Genomic DNA, 17,878 nt, shown 5'->3' with positions numbered 1-17,878 from the left:
CCGAAGAAGGGAAAAGATCTGAGAAACTGTCAACTGCCCTATCATTTTCATTGAACGATACAAAAACTATTATACAAGGTGCAGCAAAGATCATTTGCCGCAGAGGGCTTCTTTCCGGAGCCCTCAAAGAACAACTACTACCTTCCTAAGTCCCCATTGCTTCTCCAAGATTCTTCCTCCCGAATAATGGTCCCACTCTGCCCAGCATACTGATCAGCTTTAGCATAGTGCATTTTAATGGCTGCCGTTGGGTCTGAAACACCTTGGCATGGTCCACCTACCAGTATCCCTCCTCTTCTTACAACATTCAACGCAACCATCCCTCGTCCTGTCTGTGGAAGAGTCGGGAGACCTTCAAATCCATTTCGTCTCTGCATCTCAGAGAATAACAAGTCCTGCCTCTGCTTTACATCTACGGTAAATGGCTGTACTTTACTATTATCACGACTCCTATACACCTGATAGTCCACTACTCCATTACTACTGCTGCTAATTTCCCTTGGAGGAAGAACTGCTACACCATTCATATTGCACTCACTACTCTTGACTTGCAAAGCCTGCTGCTCCAGTTTGGATGAGCAGGCAGCAGGATAATTGCCCAAGGCTGCTGGATACTTGGCCAGTAAAACAGCCGAATCAGGCAAAGATGAACAGCCAGTTTGTATTCTGTTCCCGTCCCAAAATCTGTAACTCCCCAGAGGAACATTCTCAAGACCTGGATAGTTATTACAATCAAACTTCAACATCTCAGCTGGGCGAGGAGCAGTTAATTTCATATTTGATACCTTGCAGCTCTGTTTGTGATGATGAGTCCCCTTTTCTTCAGTCTCATGACTACAGGAATTTGGCTTTTGTGAAGATGAGGGATGACTAAGAATCTTACCAAATAATTTAACATCACCATTCTTGCATGGTCTATCCACTTCTGTTAACCCGAGCAAATGGCTTCTTGGTGGATCATTCTTTTGGTCTAAGTTTGGCAACACAAGAGGAAACTCAGGAACTGCTGCATGAGACAGAGAACTAGTACCCTTCTGAACGTGGCAACCCTGAGCCACGTGCACACTGTTACTCCTGTCTGGTTTAGAAATGCCCTGAACTTCAGAAAGTTGTCTGCAGCCAATATCACCATTCATCCCTTTCTTTGCTGAAATCTGCGACAGGTACCTCTTGAGAATCTGGGAGTGTTCAACATGGTTCACTATGGAATGCCCCATACGGTTATGGTGATAGTCTTCACTGCCAACAGATATATCAGCATTCTTATCTTTATTCCCCTCAAAGTCAAGTTTGGTAGAAAATCTATTTTGTTTAGCAGTTTTTTCGCATTCAATGGCAGCAGAATCATGTGCCACAGAAGTTGCAGGAGCAAGAGAGTTCTCCGGTGGCAATGACATTACAGGAAGCTTATCCCCACTATCCAACTTCAGAGGAACAGAACAAGAACTTGTCTCTATCGCCAGATCAAAAATATTCCCAACATTTGAACCTCGCATCATATCTCTGTCACTACTATCAGCTGAGCATGTTTTATTATGTTCATTTTGTTCTTCCAAACCATTTTGGAATCCCTTAACAGGAGCCTCAGTTGTCTCAACTACAGCATTTAAACCAGGCGGGTATGATTTCAAGGCTTCTCTAATCATTGCTGGTACTGGTACACATACAGCTTGTTCTGTCAACTTATCTTTTTCACCTTCCTTCTCAACCAATAAGACAGGAAGTTTTTGGGCCTGCAGTGACTTGGACTGCCTATCAACATCATCCATTTTCCTTCTCTCAAATTCAGAAACTACCTCTGGACTATGCAGTATCTTACATTCATCAGAAACCAAAGGACCTACATCCTTGGATCTGGGATCATCAAAATGTCTCACCCCATTGTCATCCTCTGTTTTATTCAGGTCAGTTTGTAAGCTCATGGGTCCTGCACAGGATGGGTCCTGATTTTTGTTAACCCCAGAGGATGGCAAGTCATTCATTTGAGAGTCCACCTTATCACTGCAGATGACTGAGCTAGCCTCCAAGACACATGCATCTTCACAATCACTCCCTCCACCATTGGCATCATCACTTACAGTGGTTCCTGCAATTCCACATCCGGTATGTATCAAATCCAGCCCAAGGCACCTTCGTGCCTTGCTATAAAAAACCTTGCATTGATCCTTGGACCTTGTTCTAACACATCGTGAGATCATGGCAAAATCCTTACCATAGGATGACACCGCCTGTATAAAGATGGATTTCTCCTCATCTGTCCAATCAGCAGGATCCATTTCCCCACAACTGTCATCTGAGCAAGTGTCATCAGCAGCATTCTGAGAAACATCAGATGTTGAATGCCATCTCCTCACAGAATCCGTTTTCTGGTGCATCCACTCTCGTTGGCCCTCCCCTGGATCAACAGAGCTTGTGATGCAAGAACTCATTGCCTCAGACGACAAGGAACCACATATTCCAGCTAAAACATCTGCAGCAGCAGTTTCTCTCTCATTCCCATGCACATCAAAACTGCTTGACCTTTCTGTCATGCCATCATCACCCAAAGACAATTTTGAATCACTACGCCCTCCCAAAGAGATTCTAACAGAACAAATCTGACGAGCATTGTTGGCTTGGAATGTAGCTGCCATCTCAGAAGCTTCACCCAATATATCAAGGGATGCTGCATTCATCTGCCGATCCCATTTTTTGCCTGATGCAATTAAATAGGTATTAGAGCACTGCTTCATTTGTTCAGGCCTTTTCTTTATTTTCTCAAAACAATCAGACTTGTGGTTCTTATAGTAGAACTCAACACAATCAGCAGTCGTCTTATAATCAAGAAATGATGCAATTTTCCTGAAATCTTTCCCAAAAGTGGCTAATTTATTCATGAAAATTTCTCTCTCTTCCACTGTCCAGGGATTGATCATAGCTCTTTCCTTCTCCACAGCACATGGATCTTCAACCAGTCCATTACTAGAGATAAACCTTGACACCATCTTCTCCTTCTTGTCCAATATCAATGCAGGCATCCTCAAAAAATCCCTATAAACCTTGATCTGGGAATCTGAAAGCAGTTTGCTAGTGAAATTAATTATCTCTGTGGTCGAAACAAGGCTTAGGTTTCCTGTTGCTAATACAGTAAAAAACAATGAACAAAAAAATTGTCAGTAGTAGAATTTTTTATGAATGAGATTACTATGGAAAAGAAAAGATGGAAGTCATATGGTCAACACAAAATTTAACACTGGAAAAGGAATTCATCTACCACCAACCAGTAATTAGAAACAAATGTCCCTGAAACTATAATTAACAAAACACCTCAAAAGTAAAAGAAACAATAAAAAAATATTGAACATACAACAAATGTCAAGGGAATGTATCACATATACCATTTTCATGTTTTATAATTTCCTATTGTAAGCAATATGAAAACTTAACATGAACACCCAAAGCAGAACCACGCTAATAATCAGAAGCTTGCCTCACTTATAAAGGTGACTGTGAGTACAACCAAGCAGCAATAAATGAATCACCATCACCTAAGAAGCAGTAAATAAAATTGTGTAACATGATATGCATTTAATATCAATGCATCAGAGAAAAAATAAGAACCAACAACCTCTCATGAAATCTTGGGACACTTCTATCTTGCCCTTCAAATATTACACTACCACTAATCCCAGAAAATGCTGCTAATCCACCTACCGTTAAAATGATGCAGTGACAGTTGATTCAAATTATTTTACAACTAAATGCTTCTGACACTACTTTTATTAACATTTGCACCCGCAGATGGTTTCTTTTTCTACATGAAATAAAAGCAAGCTTTCCAGCTTTTTTACTAAACACATTACAGAGAAATGAATCATCCAAAGAGGAAAAAAAAATAAGGGACAAGATCACCAATATAAAGAAAAGGAAAAAATTGTTCCATCAGCTATATTGACTAAGTATAACTCTATGGTAACAATATTGTAGCTTCTGTAATTTTCCCCTAAAATTACATCCCCTACAAGTCCTCACACTGTCAGCATAAAGGTCGACAGGACATTCAGATGCAAGGTCTTGTAACCAATATAAACAGAAAGCAATACAACACATAATAGGAATTTTATAAATGCATTGACATTGCTTATCAGTTCGGAAAAAAATTCGCATTTACACTTCGCTACTTTGTCATGCTTCTGGTTGGGCAATCACTAATAAAAAATTTTCATTAGGAGATCAGAAAGACATCAAATAAAAAGAAAAACACATGCTTCCATGGAAACAGTTAAATGTAAAAAACCAAAATCCTTAACCACAACAAAAACAATATGGAACTAACAATCAAGCAAAATCACCACTTGCTCACCTCATACATCTCTCTTTCAATTATAGTCAACAACAAAATATAAAACAAAAAGCTATCAATGTCCAAATGTTAAAAAGAGAGAAAGAGAGATTACAGATATAATGCATAAAATTTATCTCATACTCTTTCCAGATTATGCAGAAACACCAACATAAATCAGAACACTTCCCAAATAAAAGAAGTTCATAAAATTAATCATCAATTATATAAATCTAATCAGAACTTCTCCACTGTCCTGCATAGAGACATTATCATCTAATAAAATTTTTCAATTATATTCAAAATTTATATGACTAATCAGCAAAACCAATCAACACATAAAGAAATTAAGGGTCTCCTTACCAGGAGAAGAAAATCGAGAGCGTATAGAAGACCGGTGCTTCTGACAGCCACTATGGGTTGTCCTCAAGCTCAATTCATATTTCTTTTGAGACTTAACACGATATTTCCTTATTGAAAGCAAGCGCATATCTTCCTTCCAAAGATGTTGAAATGCTTTAAACTTAAGAGTCAATACTCTCTCCTTAAACCTTAAAAACTGTTTCCTCTTTACAAACTTTTCTTTGGCTGACGAGTTGTCCTGACAACGCAAGACATTGGCAACTCCCCAAACATCAACATTACAGTGATCTCTTGGCAATAGCTTATTAAATACTTCAGAAGCCCTAATAGCATATTCTCTATTGTCACCCAAAATTACATCACACAAGTTTTCTCCATCAGCATATAGACTCAAATCGCCAGAAACAAGTGCACCAGCTTCATTCTCTGTAAGTGTAATGCCATTCCTGCCAGTGGAGCTACCAGTTACCTCTTCCTTAGGCAGTGTGTATCTAAGTTCAACATTTTCTGACTTAACAGAACCATTTTTAACCATGTCAGATGGAGACTCTAACTTCACCTTGGTTGACAGTTCAACAAATTTAGAAGTAGCAGTTCCAGGACTATCTGCATCCTCATCTTTAACATTAGCATGAGCTTCTTCTAAGGCATGACTACAACCAAGCATTTGATCCAACAAAGCTTCACCACAAGAATCAATTTGCAAAGGAGCAGGTCGTGCAATTGAATTGGAGGCAGTCCCCTGTTCTTTTAAATTATCTGTGTTCTCTGCTGACAAAGAACTGGATGTTGCAGGATAAGGACATCTTCCCAATTCAGATTTTAATGACTTAAGTTCAGTTTCCAGTGAATCAATTTCAGACTCAGTCATCTCCAGGGTCTTCAAAATATCACCTTTCAATACAAGCAACTTATTCATTGCAGTAGATTGAACAAAACTAGAATCTAAAGAACTAGGATCATCAGAATGGAGCAATTCCACAAGTGAAGCGCCTAAATTAGATATTGAAACGCCATCCAACTTCTCTAAATTAAATAAAAATCCCTCAAGATGATTCTGCGACCCAATACTGGGTGAACCACATAAATTACTGTTATCATTATCAACACTCACTGCCTTGCTATTTGCTTTCTCCTCTACACCTGCAACAAATGCCCACATACAATTCAAAATTGTTTGGTCAGATATGCAATCGTGAACACTAGAAAATGATATGTAGGAGGGTTGATGGTCAGTGGTAGAGTCTTTCTGTGTCTAAACAACGATAGGATAAAAATATTCAAGACACACACCAAATAAAACCTGATTAAACACTAAAGATATGTCAAAATTGAAGACGATGGCTTCATCCAATCCAAATAAGTGAAGGGGTAAAAGATAGCCAACACAAATAATAGGAATGGAGAACGTAAAGCAAACAAATCACAAATCATATGCTCACATCAAATTGCATGGAAAACAATGGGGCAGGAAAAAATATACTTGTTTTAGCCATCAAGTCCAAGCACTTAACACTTAATATGAAACATGTTACACAACTCACCTAAGGGGAAGGCTCATTTTTTAACAATCCTTGAAACTTACATATTGACATGCTTACCCAGGCCCTCTACCATCAGCTTGAAGCAAAAGTACATATTAGAGATGGCATCAGGTTTATTGTACACATTACATTACCAAACATGAATATTGTGAAAACAGAACAAACAGAATACTCAAGCTTTGGTTTAGTCAAATCCTAATATTGAACCAACTTAATTATAATGAAAAACAATGTAAGAAACAAAAACCTGATGAAGAACTGCAAGCCACAGAAGACGGAGTTGCAGGTGATGCACAGTCTGACAAGCCCATAACTCTAGGACTTTTTTCAGCAAAGTTTGAAGAGAGAGAATGAGCAGGTTCTATGTTACTAGTCAAAACAACAGCTCCATCTTTGTTCCCACACACATCAGGACCTTCAACTTTCTTTTTCTCATACTTTGCCAATCCTTCACCCCATCCAAGACGTGGCTTCTTCCTTGAAGTAATCTCCTCGGATGGTGTGGCAGACATCAGATAGGTTGCTGCATCCCCTGAAGAAGACTGGACTGGAGTTGCATTTTTTGGCTGTAACTCAGCCTTCCCTTCATTGGAATCTACACCACCCAGGCTCTTCGAGCTGCTCGAATGGCTGAACCCCAAACCCCGGGAAGACAAACTTCCAGAACGAGTCCACTTAATTGTCTTCCAATCCAGTGAATTCTCTCTCTCACATCTTTGGCCTGTGCCCAACCCATTGACACCACCCATTTTATTTTCATGCCGATCTTTCAACTGAAGGTGATCCCATGTGTTTACAAAGCTAGATTGAGGATGAGATGGATATGTTATCACATCATGAACTGACCTCTGATCATTACTCAGGTCTTGTAGCCTCCCAGGGCTGCTGGATGACCCATGGCTCATTTCCCATGAATGCCCTTTCCCGTCCTTCTGATTAAAAGAACCTTTATTCTCCCTACTATTCCGGCCATACTTCCCATCTCCACTCGAAACAGACAAACGGGTGCTCTCATCTTCCATCATCTTGTCACCGGCTCGAGAGGGCACATAACCATGACAAGAATCCTCTGCAAATGAGTACCAACCTCCCTGCTTACCATGACCTTCATAAAACATTTGAACAAATAGGGAAAACCACAAAAAATTTAGAAAAGCAAAGTAATATTCTCCCAAACCAGAGAAAATAAAGTTAGTAGTCAATAAATCCACCCCAAAGAGATCTCAGAACAAAATAAAAATACACAACAACCCCAAAAATACAGATCTAGAAGAATCCGAAATAACCATATATTTAAAACACAACTAATCAGATCAGAAGCTACATGTCAAATAAATCATGACTGCTTAGTTTCAAGAAAAGTCTCGTTCCGATGCCCCTCCATACAAAAAAATATGAATGAAAAGTGAGTGATCTAAGGCTACTCTCAAAGCAAATTAGCTCTCACAATAGATGAAAATGAGCTATTAGAACACTGACAATACCTGTAGGTCTGCGAGAGTCGACAGATCCCCAGCGGGGGAGCTCTCGACTGTGAGAAGAGAACGAGGAGTAATCTTTCCATCTGGTCAGGGGACCGCCGCCACCTCCTAGCAAGGAGTCAGACGCCGTCCTGTCGTGGTGGTTATTATTGTTATGGTGCTTCCTCTCTTTGAAGAAGTCTTTCCGATCCCAGGGCTGTGGTTCTGGAGGCATGAAATTACAATTCCAACCAAACGCATCGGCAGGAAACACCAATTCCCCACTACTCGCGCAACCAAACGCTACATTAACAACAATAAAAAGCGTCTTAATCACGCTATGCAAGTCCAAACACACCAATAAAAACCCTCCATGACTATATTTTACAGAAAAAGCACCTTATCATATATGACCGCACCTAATAATCTAAGGTTTTAAAAAGCTTATTAATGGCTAGATCGACCAAGAGCTTGATAGGGCAACAGCGAAGAACTAACTGTAAGCACCGAACCAAACCGCACAGACTCTAAGGTTTTGTGCAGCACAACAGAGAAGAAAAAGAAAAAGAAACTTAAAAACAGATAAGAGCAAACCTGGTATTCTCAAGATCGAAGGAGAACCGTTAGAAACTGCTCACGAAATGTAAGCTCTGAACCGTATAAAAACATACGGTTCTGAGAGAGTGAAAACCTGAGAAAACTGACAGCAATAACCTGATTTCAAATGAAACCGTGATAAAGCGGCTGATGTCTACGGTTTGAGAATCAAATCCGCTACGTTAGATAGTGGTATTTTTTTAGGGTTTCAAGGCACGCCTCCATGTATTGTAGTTACAGAGAGAGGCGGATTTTCTCGAGAATTTTCTCTGCCTTCTGGTGTTTGGAAGAAAAAGAAAGTGAAAACGTTAGCCGATAAGGAATGAATAGCGCCTTCAGAGAGGGAGAGAGAGAAAGACGAAAGGGAAAAAGAGGAGAGAAATGTTTGAGAGAGGGAGCTATTAAACCATATTTGAATGTTATTTGGCGTCCGCGATTAAAAATTTTAATTTTTTTATTTATTTGTCTACTTTTTTATTTTATTTTTTAAAATTTTGGCCCCCATCGTTTTTTTTGTTATTTCGAGAATGCCCTTGAATTAAGCAATAAATTTACAGGCTAGTCGCAACCATTTTACTATGACGGATTTAACCTTGAAAGCTCTACAATGACAATAATAACGTGTTAGTCAAAATGGCACCATATGTTTTGAATTTTAAAATGGCCAAAGGATTTATTTCCACCTAAAATATATTGTATTCTTAAATTTTTATTAATTAATTTTAAAAATTTTATTTATCTATTATAAATAGTTAAAATTAACCAAATTATAACACTTTAAAATTTTATCTCATTGTTTCACCTAAATTTTAAAAATTAATATTTTTTCTCTTAAACTAAGTTTTTAAAAAAAATTATATTTTTCTCAGGGTTTAGTTTTAATATCCGGTCACTCTCTCTGACGTCATCTCTCTCTTTCGATGGTTCTTCTTCCTCTGACGGTTTGCCTCAACGAGACTCTAACCCTCTAGCTTCGTGCGACATTATCAGGGAAGATAAATCATCTTTCTAAATGATGTCACATAGCGCCAAAGGATTAGGGTCTCATTAAGGCACACCATCAAAAGAAAGGAAACCATCAGGAGAGAGAGGGGGTCAATGATGGGGCTAGAGAGAGTGATTAGATATTGAAACTAAATCCTAAGGGAAATAATGTAATTTTTTCAAACTTGGTTTAGAGAAAACAATTTTAGTTTTTTAAATTTAGAGAGAAAAATTAGATAAAATTTTAGTTTATTTTTAATATTATGTATAAAACAATGATTTCACTTTTTAAATTAATAGACCTAACAGTCTATGGGTGAGTAAATAAAATTTTTAAAATTAAAGGGTAAAAATGGAGTTTGCAACATACTTTGGGTGGGAATAAGTTCTTTGGCCTTTTAAAATTTATTGATTATAATTAATGAGATCTTCTAACAAGAAATTTATAACAATTAAAAATGGTTTCGAGGCCGCAATCTCAGATATCGAATTCAGAGACGTTGATAAAAATAGTATAAATTAATATGTCAGGTTAATTGACAGTAATTAATTTTTTTTATATAATTATAGTTAATGCAAATGGCTTTCTGCCACTAGGGTTGGATTAAATTCATCTGCTCAAAGTTTAAATCAAATGAGAAGTTTGAGTTAAAAATTGTGTTAATTCACATCAAATTCAAATTTAAATTATTTTCGAATCAAGTTTAAGTCTCAATTAATTAATCACGAACTAATTATCTTAAAGTCAAATCAATCTTAAACTGGATCTTGTTTGAATTCTATCAAATCGAATTCAACCCTATTAATTATATATGTATACCAATTTATATAAAAGAGTTTTTCTCTTTGTTAATCCACTAAACAAAATTTATGATAAAAATAGGGTTTGTGAAATAAAAAAGAAAAACAATGAGAGTATAATACTTTTCACTTTGAAAATAGGTTCAAGCGAGTAAGATTAGAAATTTTGAAATGAGAAGTGAATTAGATATTTTAGATAATTTGGACTTCGACAGTTTGGGTTGAGCATTGGGTTAAAAGTATGAATAATATGTTTTTTTTTTTTTTTTAATTTAGGGTATATTTGGTTTATCTATTCTAATTTTTTTTTTTTAATATATGGATAATAAGCTTGGATTGACCTTCATAAAGCTCAGATTTGCCCTTGTATGCATGTTGTTGTAATATTATTTAAAGCTCGATATTTAAATGGAAAGAAAAATTAATTAAGACCGGCAATCCAAAATGATACATTTGAGAATGTAAAAACTCTAATGAATAAAGACTATTTATTGCTATGCGTGGTAGAATTGGTGCATAGACATTGTGCTATATACATACATACATACATACATACATATATGTATGTATGTATGTATGTATTAACATTAACAAAGTTAGGTTTTAAGTAAGAAACTGTGATTTGTGCATTCAGTAGGTGGGAAAGTATTTTTAGGTCAAATTTTAGCTGGAAAAATGTTAATCACTCTTAGGGCAGTTTGGTTATGGTTTTTAAATATTACTTTGGTAATTTCTCTTTTATTTCCTTGTTTAGTTTATCAATAATAAAATATTATAATAATATTCTATTATCAATGCTGACGTGACAGGTAATGTAGGTGATAATCTGATTACCACCTTCACCTTAAGTATTTAAAGATTATCAACATAATCTTGATTTTATTATAATTATATTAGTATTTATTAATTTTTGAGACAAAAATAAATTTATTTTTAATTAATATAACAAATATTTAAAAATAATTATATTCAAAGATATTTAAATAAAATAATTTACTAGTAATCTTTTATTACCTTTAATTAAACACAATAATTATTTATACCTACTAAATTTTATTAAATATAGTAATTATTTATACTTAATAATCTTTTAAATAATCTATCTTCAATGTAATTTTTCTATTTTGATAATAAAATATTATCCAAACCAAACACCACCTTAGTTGTCATAAAGAGAAAGAATTTATTTATGCATACGTGTGGCTTTGAGGAAGTGTAAGAGTTCCTTTATCATAGCTTCCCTAAGTAAACATTATGAAAATATATATTTAATTATGTCTGATAAGATTTCTTGTCAATCAAATAATGTAGCAATTTAGATTATTGCCCCAGATGGGCTACGGTAATAATTTTCTACCTCTAGGGCTTTTGTTATTTAAGAACCTACATCCACAATTATAGTATTAATAACTTTCGGATAATACTAGAACAGAGCATATGTGTGTATAAAGATTACAAAGAAGTGTCTAATGAAAAACTCAACTAAGAACGAGAATCTTTAAGAGAATTGTTAAATTTTTAAAAGTTGTTTCGTTTAACTTATAATGAAACAGAGTTAATCATAAGCGTAAATGAGATATCTAATTTTTATTAGTGTTTTGCATCTTTCTCTTTCTTTTAAAATCTTCGTAGTCTAAAGGATGAAACATGATGGTTACAATCGTATCTATTACATTTAATAACTTTATAAATGATTATATTATAGATAAAATTACAATTACAATTGATAAGGTAGAAAGTTATTGTTTTTTTACCGAAATATATGATAAAAAATGAATGTCGATTGATGAATTATGTTCTCTAAATAAAAAATGTTTATCTACTAATTGAGGTACAGACTTGTTAATGGTCGTTTACTGAATGGATGCACTGCTGGTAAGAAACTATTATATAACATATGAAAAAGAAAAAAAAACTTTTTAATTGTGTAATTATCAAATAAATAAGTTTAAAGAATTAAATTTATATAATGGTATGAAGATATTTATGAATTTCAACCTATCAAACCTGAGAAATAAGAAATAATTTGTTAGAATTTAGGAGGGAAATAAACTAATTTATATAAATCTTATAATTACTTTTTGGAATATGTTTAAAAGACTAGTGATATATGTATAACTTTGAATACAAGTAATGGTTTGTTATCATATGATTGGATAATTGAAATTTAAAAATAAAATAATATTCAATTATATAGTAATATATTATTATTTATACACAAAATTATGCACATACTCTTATTAATGTTTGAAATGCAACTTTGCATATTTAATAAGGCCAAAAGGTTATTTCCCACCTAAGTTTTGATGAAATAATAAATATATACCCACGATAGATAAAAAACTCAAATACCCATCCAAGTTTTAGTTTGTTATAATACAACCACAAATTTTCTGCTAGGGTTAAGAGGTAAAATTATTATTTTACCAATATATTAAAATAATTAAAATTATATCTCATTTTTCTCTTTGATTTAGAAAACCAATATTTTATCCCTAAATTAAGTTTTGAAAAATTCACTTTTTTTTCATAGGATATCAAACCTGAAATCTAATCATTTTCTCCAACGAACGATGAACCAACGGTAAAAGAACAAGATGGAGTCACCCAAAAGACAACGAGTATCGTCTAGATCTGGATAACGCTTTATCTTCCAGACTGAATGACAAGTGTCGTATTGATTGGACGATGCTCCATCATCTAGATTTGGATGATGAGCATCATCTCCGTTGTCCAGCAACATGTCGCTCCGATTGTCAATGGCTGAAGGGAGGGGGTGAAGGAAAAAACTTAGGAATTTGAAGGGAAAAAGAAATCACTTTTCAAAATTCAAACATGAAATGAAATATTAATTTTTAAAACCTAAAAAAGAAAATAAAATAAAATAATATATTTTTAATAATATTATTAAATAATAGTTTTATTTTTATATCTAATAATAATTTTAAAATGAGTGAGTATTTATATTTTTTATCTATTATAAATATATTTTTAATATTAAATTAAAATTTCGGCGAGAGATACTCATTTGCCCTGTTAATAACTGGAAAACCACGTGCAAAGGAAATCTAGAAGATCATACACCAACAACTTCTTTGTTTTGTCAGAGTGTATCTTTTAGGCCAAACGACTATTTCCCACCCAAGGTTTAGCGTTTTCTCAAATGTCCCCCCTTTAACTATGGAAACATCAAACACCCACCCATGGCCGGTTAGATTTAACCAAACCCTAACGATGGTAAGGGTAAAATCGTCGTCCCAGTGGGAGGACGATCGTCTTCCCAGACGAAGACGACGGCTTCGTCTTCGTCCCTCTTCCCGTTTTCGACGCCGATCGAGCCTCCAAATGGGAGGAAAGCATTCGCCGGAAGGAGAGGCTGCTTCGGGAGGGAGAGACCGTCGGCAACGGAGCCGGAACGGTCGTCGGAGATTTCAAAACCAAACCCTAGGGTGAAATTGCGATTTTTTAAAACTTAGGCTGGGGGAAAATTTTAGCTTTTAAAGTTTAGGGGGGCAAAAGGAGATAAAATTTTTAGGCATTAGGGTTTGGTTAAATCTAACCGGCCATGGGTGGGTGTTTGGTGTTTCTATAGTTAAAGGGGGTACATTTGAGAAAACGCTAAACCTTGGGTGGGAAATAGTCGTTTGGCCTATCTTTTATGGTTCATCTGCCACTACCCATGGTATTTTCTATATCGTATGCCCATTTGCCCAATTTATCAATCATTAAATGGCCAAAGCACTATATTACCCCTAAGTTTTAGTGCCCTCTCAAAATCAGACCTATAAAATTTAAAAAACCCAAAATTTCACTTATGAGCTAACTTCTGTTAAAAAAATAAGGGTAAAATCGTTATTTCATTAATTATATTAAAATAATATAAAATTCATTATCTTTTTCCCCCACAGTTTTAAAAACTAATAATTTTACTCCTTCCTAAAGTTTTTTTAACTTATAAAAGTAACATTTTTCCCCTCAAAACCAAAAGATTATTTTCCAGAGGTTCTTTGGCCACTATCTCTGGCAACTGACGACAATGCTTCAACCTACTACTCGTTGGTCACTAGATCTTCACTCTCTGGTGGAAAAAAAGACGACTAAGATGTGTCTTTGTCGATTCCAAACAAATCAACGAAGATGTGTCTTTGTCGATTCCAAATAAATCGACGAAGACATGTCAATTTGTTTGAATCGATGAAATCTTCGTCAATTCCAAACGAATCGACAAAGACCCTTGTATCCATTGATTCTTCTGGAATTGATGAAGATAAGTCTTCGATGAGTCATTTAGAAGCTTTGGAGGTGGGCAGTGAGATGGTGGGTTAAAGCTCTTTCTCTGGTGGCCAGTGATGGTAGTCGAAGAGCCTCTAGAAAATAAACCCTAGGTTTTGGGGGGAGGGGGGAGGGAGAGATGTTACTTTTGAAAGTTAAAAAACTTTAGACAAAAGATAAATTTGTTAGTTTTTAAAACTGTAGAAGAAAAATATAATAAATTTTATATTATTTTAATATAATTAATGAAATGATAATTTTACTTTTATTTTTTAATAGAAGTTAGCCTATAGGTAGAACTTTGGGTTTTTCAAACCCTGTGAGTGTGACTTTAACAATGTACTAAAACTTGGGGGTGAGATGGTCCTTTGGCCTTATTAAATCCGCACACTTGGGAACCTATTTTAGTAATTTTACACATCATGGTTGAATTAACAAATAAAAATTGCGAATTCAATTTTATGGGCATATTTTCTGCAGCTGGAGTTTTACTTTAAGATTGATTCATGTGAAGCAAGCAAAATGTCTAACATGTATAAATTTAGTAACTAAAGGGAGGAATAATAACCTAAAGCATCTTACAAAATGCCCTATTTTAAAATCAAAACAACAAATGTCGGCAATTTCATGTGATTTAAACTGTTTATTCTGATAACAATTTTAGTGAAAAATATTTAGACTTAATGGGCCGAGTAAATCACGCAATAAAAAAGGCATAGTTTCTAGAAGCTATCCGCCCTAAAATCTGCACCTAGAGTAAATTTAAAGGCCTGTGTTATATATAATAAATTACAGTTTACCACCCAAGGTTTGTTTGTCTGATACCTTTTGACCTTAAATGGCATAAAATCACTTTCTCACTCACTATCAAATTTTGTTCAGAAAATTTAGTGTAAGGATAAAATAATTTATCATCAATTAATATTAAAAATAAATCTTTTATAAATTAGATTCAAATATTTAAGACATGACTTCTAACCTTTAAAATGGTTAAAAAACTTATAAACTTCACTTATTTACCATCGTCATGATCTCGCTATTGTTAGTTCCATTATCATAGCTTCTATCATGATAAGAGTTGTCATCAAGGACAATATGAAATTATTAAACAAAGGAAGAAGATAAAAGGGGTGACGATAAGGGAATAAATGAATGAGGAAAATGGTGAAATCAATAGTAGCTTAAAACTGGGATAAGAGAAAGAAGTAGGTGTCTAAATGGTCTCTAAATCATACAAATTATAAGAGAATTCAAAGAGTTTTTCAATGAGCTATAACAACACTCATGATTCATCAATAAAACAATCAAAATGAGTTTTCTTTAAGATTTTAATTTTGTTTTTTGGACATGAGATAATGAAAACAATTCTTTAATCTTGTTTCTTCACGTGGCAATGTTTTATGAATCTCGTCTTTTTCTTCACATTTGCCAATGAAAAGTTTACTTACTCTAAAAAATTAAAGTTTTTATTCTCCAAATTCTTCCACGGTCGTCGCCATCTCTATATCTTTAAGACAAAAGGAAAAGGAAAAGTAAAATAAATGAGATTTTATTAAATTTATATATTTAATTTCACTACTTGACAATGTGTTAAGATTTTTTATTAACAAAATTTGATTTTAATTAAAAAAATTATTTATATCATCTAAAAGTGGAAAACAATTTAGGTCAAACATTTGGTAGAAAAATATTATTTTCTTCTTCATATATTATAAGGAAATTTTTGTAAAATTATAAACATGTTTTATTTTTAATTATAAAATAATTTATTGTCCAAAACTTAAGTTAATGCTATTTTTCACATACAAAAATGGTTATCAAACATTTCAAGTACATGATGAGAGAATTTTGTCACAACAACTCAAGTCTAGAACAAGATACTTGACTTGAGAATGGAGAAAAAGTTCATTTATAAGGGGCTTCTCACAAGTAAAGGACTTCTTTGTAAATTAGAGAAATACTGATTTTTTAAAAAATATTTCTGTCCTTTTTCGATATTTTGTTTAAGGTTTTTGTTCGCTCCGATACGGAGTCAAACAAGAAAAGGACAAGGTGTCCCATTGAAGCTTAGACACGTGCCAACACACTTGTATAATCTCTTGTTCAAGCTTTGATATACAACATATTTGTTGATTTGATGTGTAACTGTAATTTTAACCACACGTGCCAAAACACTTATTTTAGTTCAATCGCTTAATTTGGCAATAACTCAGATCACCCTTCGACCAACACATGAAATATAGTTTTAAGGCTTATACCGTGAATGTATTACCATTACGGTTAGATTTGAATTGAATCTATTGAAGCTCTAATTCTAGCTCGATTTAAATGAGTTTGAAACGAATTAACCTTATACGAATTCGATCGAGCTCAAACTACTCATTAAATTTTCTAATTAAAAATTTTGATGTAAAACGACGTCATTTTGATCAATATATATTAATACGATGTCATTTTAATAACAAAAAATGAACTTAATAGAATTTAAACTAAATTCGAGTTTAACGAGTTCAAACTCAGTTATATATAAATCAAATTGAACTCAAACTTAATTCGATTTGAATTTAACCATAGTTACAATATCTTTTATATCTGTTATTAGTTATGGTCCTTTCTAAGAATTTTTCTTTACTCCGGATTTAATCTATTTTTTATTCTTAGTTTAATTTCACACTTCTAAAAATTTTAATAGTTCTTTTTGGGCCATGTACTTTTTCATAATTGCAATACTGACACAAAGACAAATATGACTTTTCTTTTAGGGGACTAACAAAAAAAAAGTAAAGCATTTTTTTATAAATGGTTAATGTGGAGTAATTAATTATTTTGACATTAGAGTAATCGATTGAAATTAACATTAGTGGAAAATCAATTAAAGAAGATAATCATGTAAATTCATGACTCCTTATGGGAAATTTAGAAGAACCGTGTCAAATAAGTCAAAAAAAGTAGAGAAAATAATGACAATTATTCTGGTAAAAACAAATTTAAAAGATTTTTATTAAAAATGCATTACATTTTGGTGCTTTCAAAATTTTATGAGAGAGGTTTTTAAATTATTATAAGATTTCCTTTTAAATTTTTCCAAAAAAAAAAAAATTATGTGTTATATCAATTTGAGTATAAAAAATAATGTATTATTATATGGTTAAGTAATTTTACAAATTATGTAAAAACAAAAAAAAAAGAAATCAAAGTTAACAATCAAATGAATTTTTAAATTCAGTTTAGCCATAATGATTTAATTAAGTGGCTAATAAACTTGTTTAATTGAAATTATAAATAGATTTTTTTTTTAACAATATAAACTTTGAATACAAATTGAATTTACTTGAACCATATCATGAAATGACGTTAAGAAATTTATTATATAAATTGCATCAACTTTATCCTATAAGGGTTTTTATTATTTGTAAAATTTTAAAAATTTAAATATTCATATTTTTGTTAAAATTACCTGATAGAGTTAAGAGTAAAACTATAATTTAACAAAAAAATTTTATCTTATTTATCCCCTTTCTCTTTTAATTTAAAAA

At 33.5% G+C, this 17,878-nt stretch overlaps 1 protein-coding gene across 2 annotated transcripts; it reads right to left on the bottom strand.

Moving 5' to 3' along the window:
- Nucleotides 1–19: 19 nt before the first annotated feature.
- Nucleotides 20–8,677, bottom strand: LOC123228060. 2 transcript variants are annotated; one of them, XM_044653260.1, is made up of 5 exons: nt 8,283–8,677; nt 7,713–7,991; nt 6,476–7,333; nt 4,685–5,827; nt 20–3,118 (listed from the first exon to the last, which is right to left on the bottom strand). In XM_044653260.1, exons 2-5 carry the CDS (start codon nt 7,921–7,923, stop codon nt 138–140), a joined length of 5,193 nt encoding a protein of 1,730 aa, XP_044509195.1. In that variant the 5' UTR covers nt 7,924–7,991; nt 8,283–8,677; the 3' UTR covers nt 20–137. The 2 variants fall into 2 exon arrangements, with proteins under 2 accessions (XP_044509195.1, XP_044509196.1); XM_044653261.1 differs by having other exon boundaries at nt 20–3,112.
- Between the last annotated feature and the right edge of the window lie 9,201 nt (nt 8,678–17,878).

The sequence above is a fragment of the Mangifera indica genome, chromosome 10 (assembly GCF_011075055.1).
Source record: "Mangifera indica cultivar Alphonso chromosome 10, CATAS_Mindica_2.1, whole genome shotgun sequence".
NCBI lineage: Eukaryota > Viridiplantae > Streptophyta > Magnoliopsida > Sapindales > Anacardiaceae > Mangifera > Mangifera indica.
This window is presented reverse-complemented; position numbering and strand designations above follow the sequence as displayed.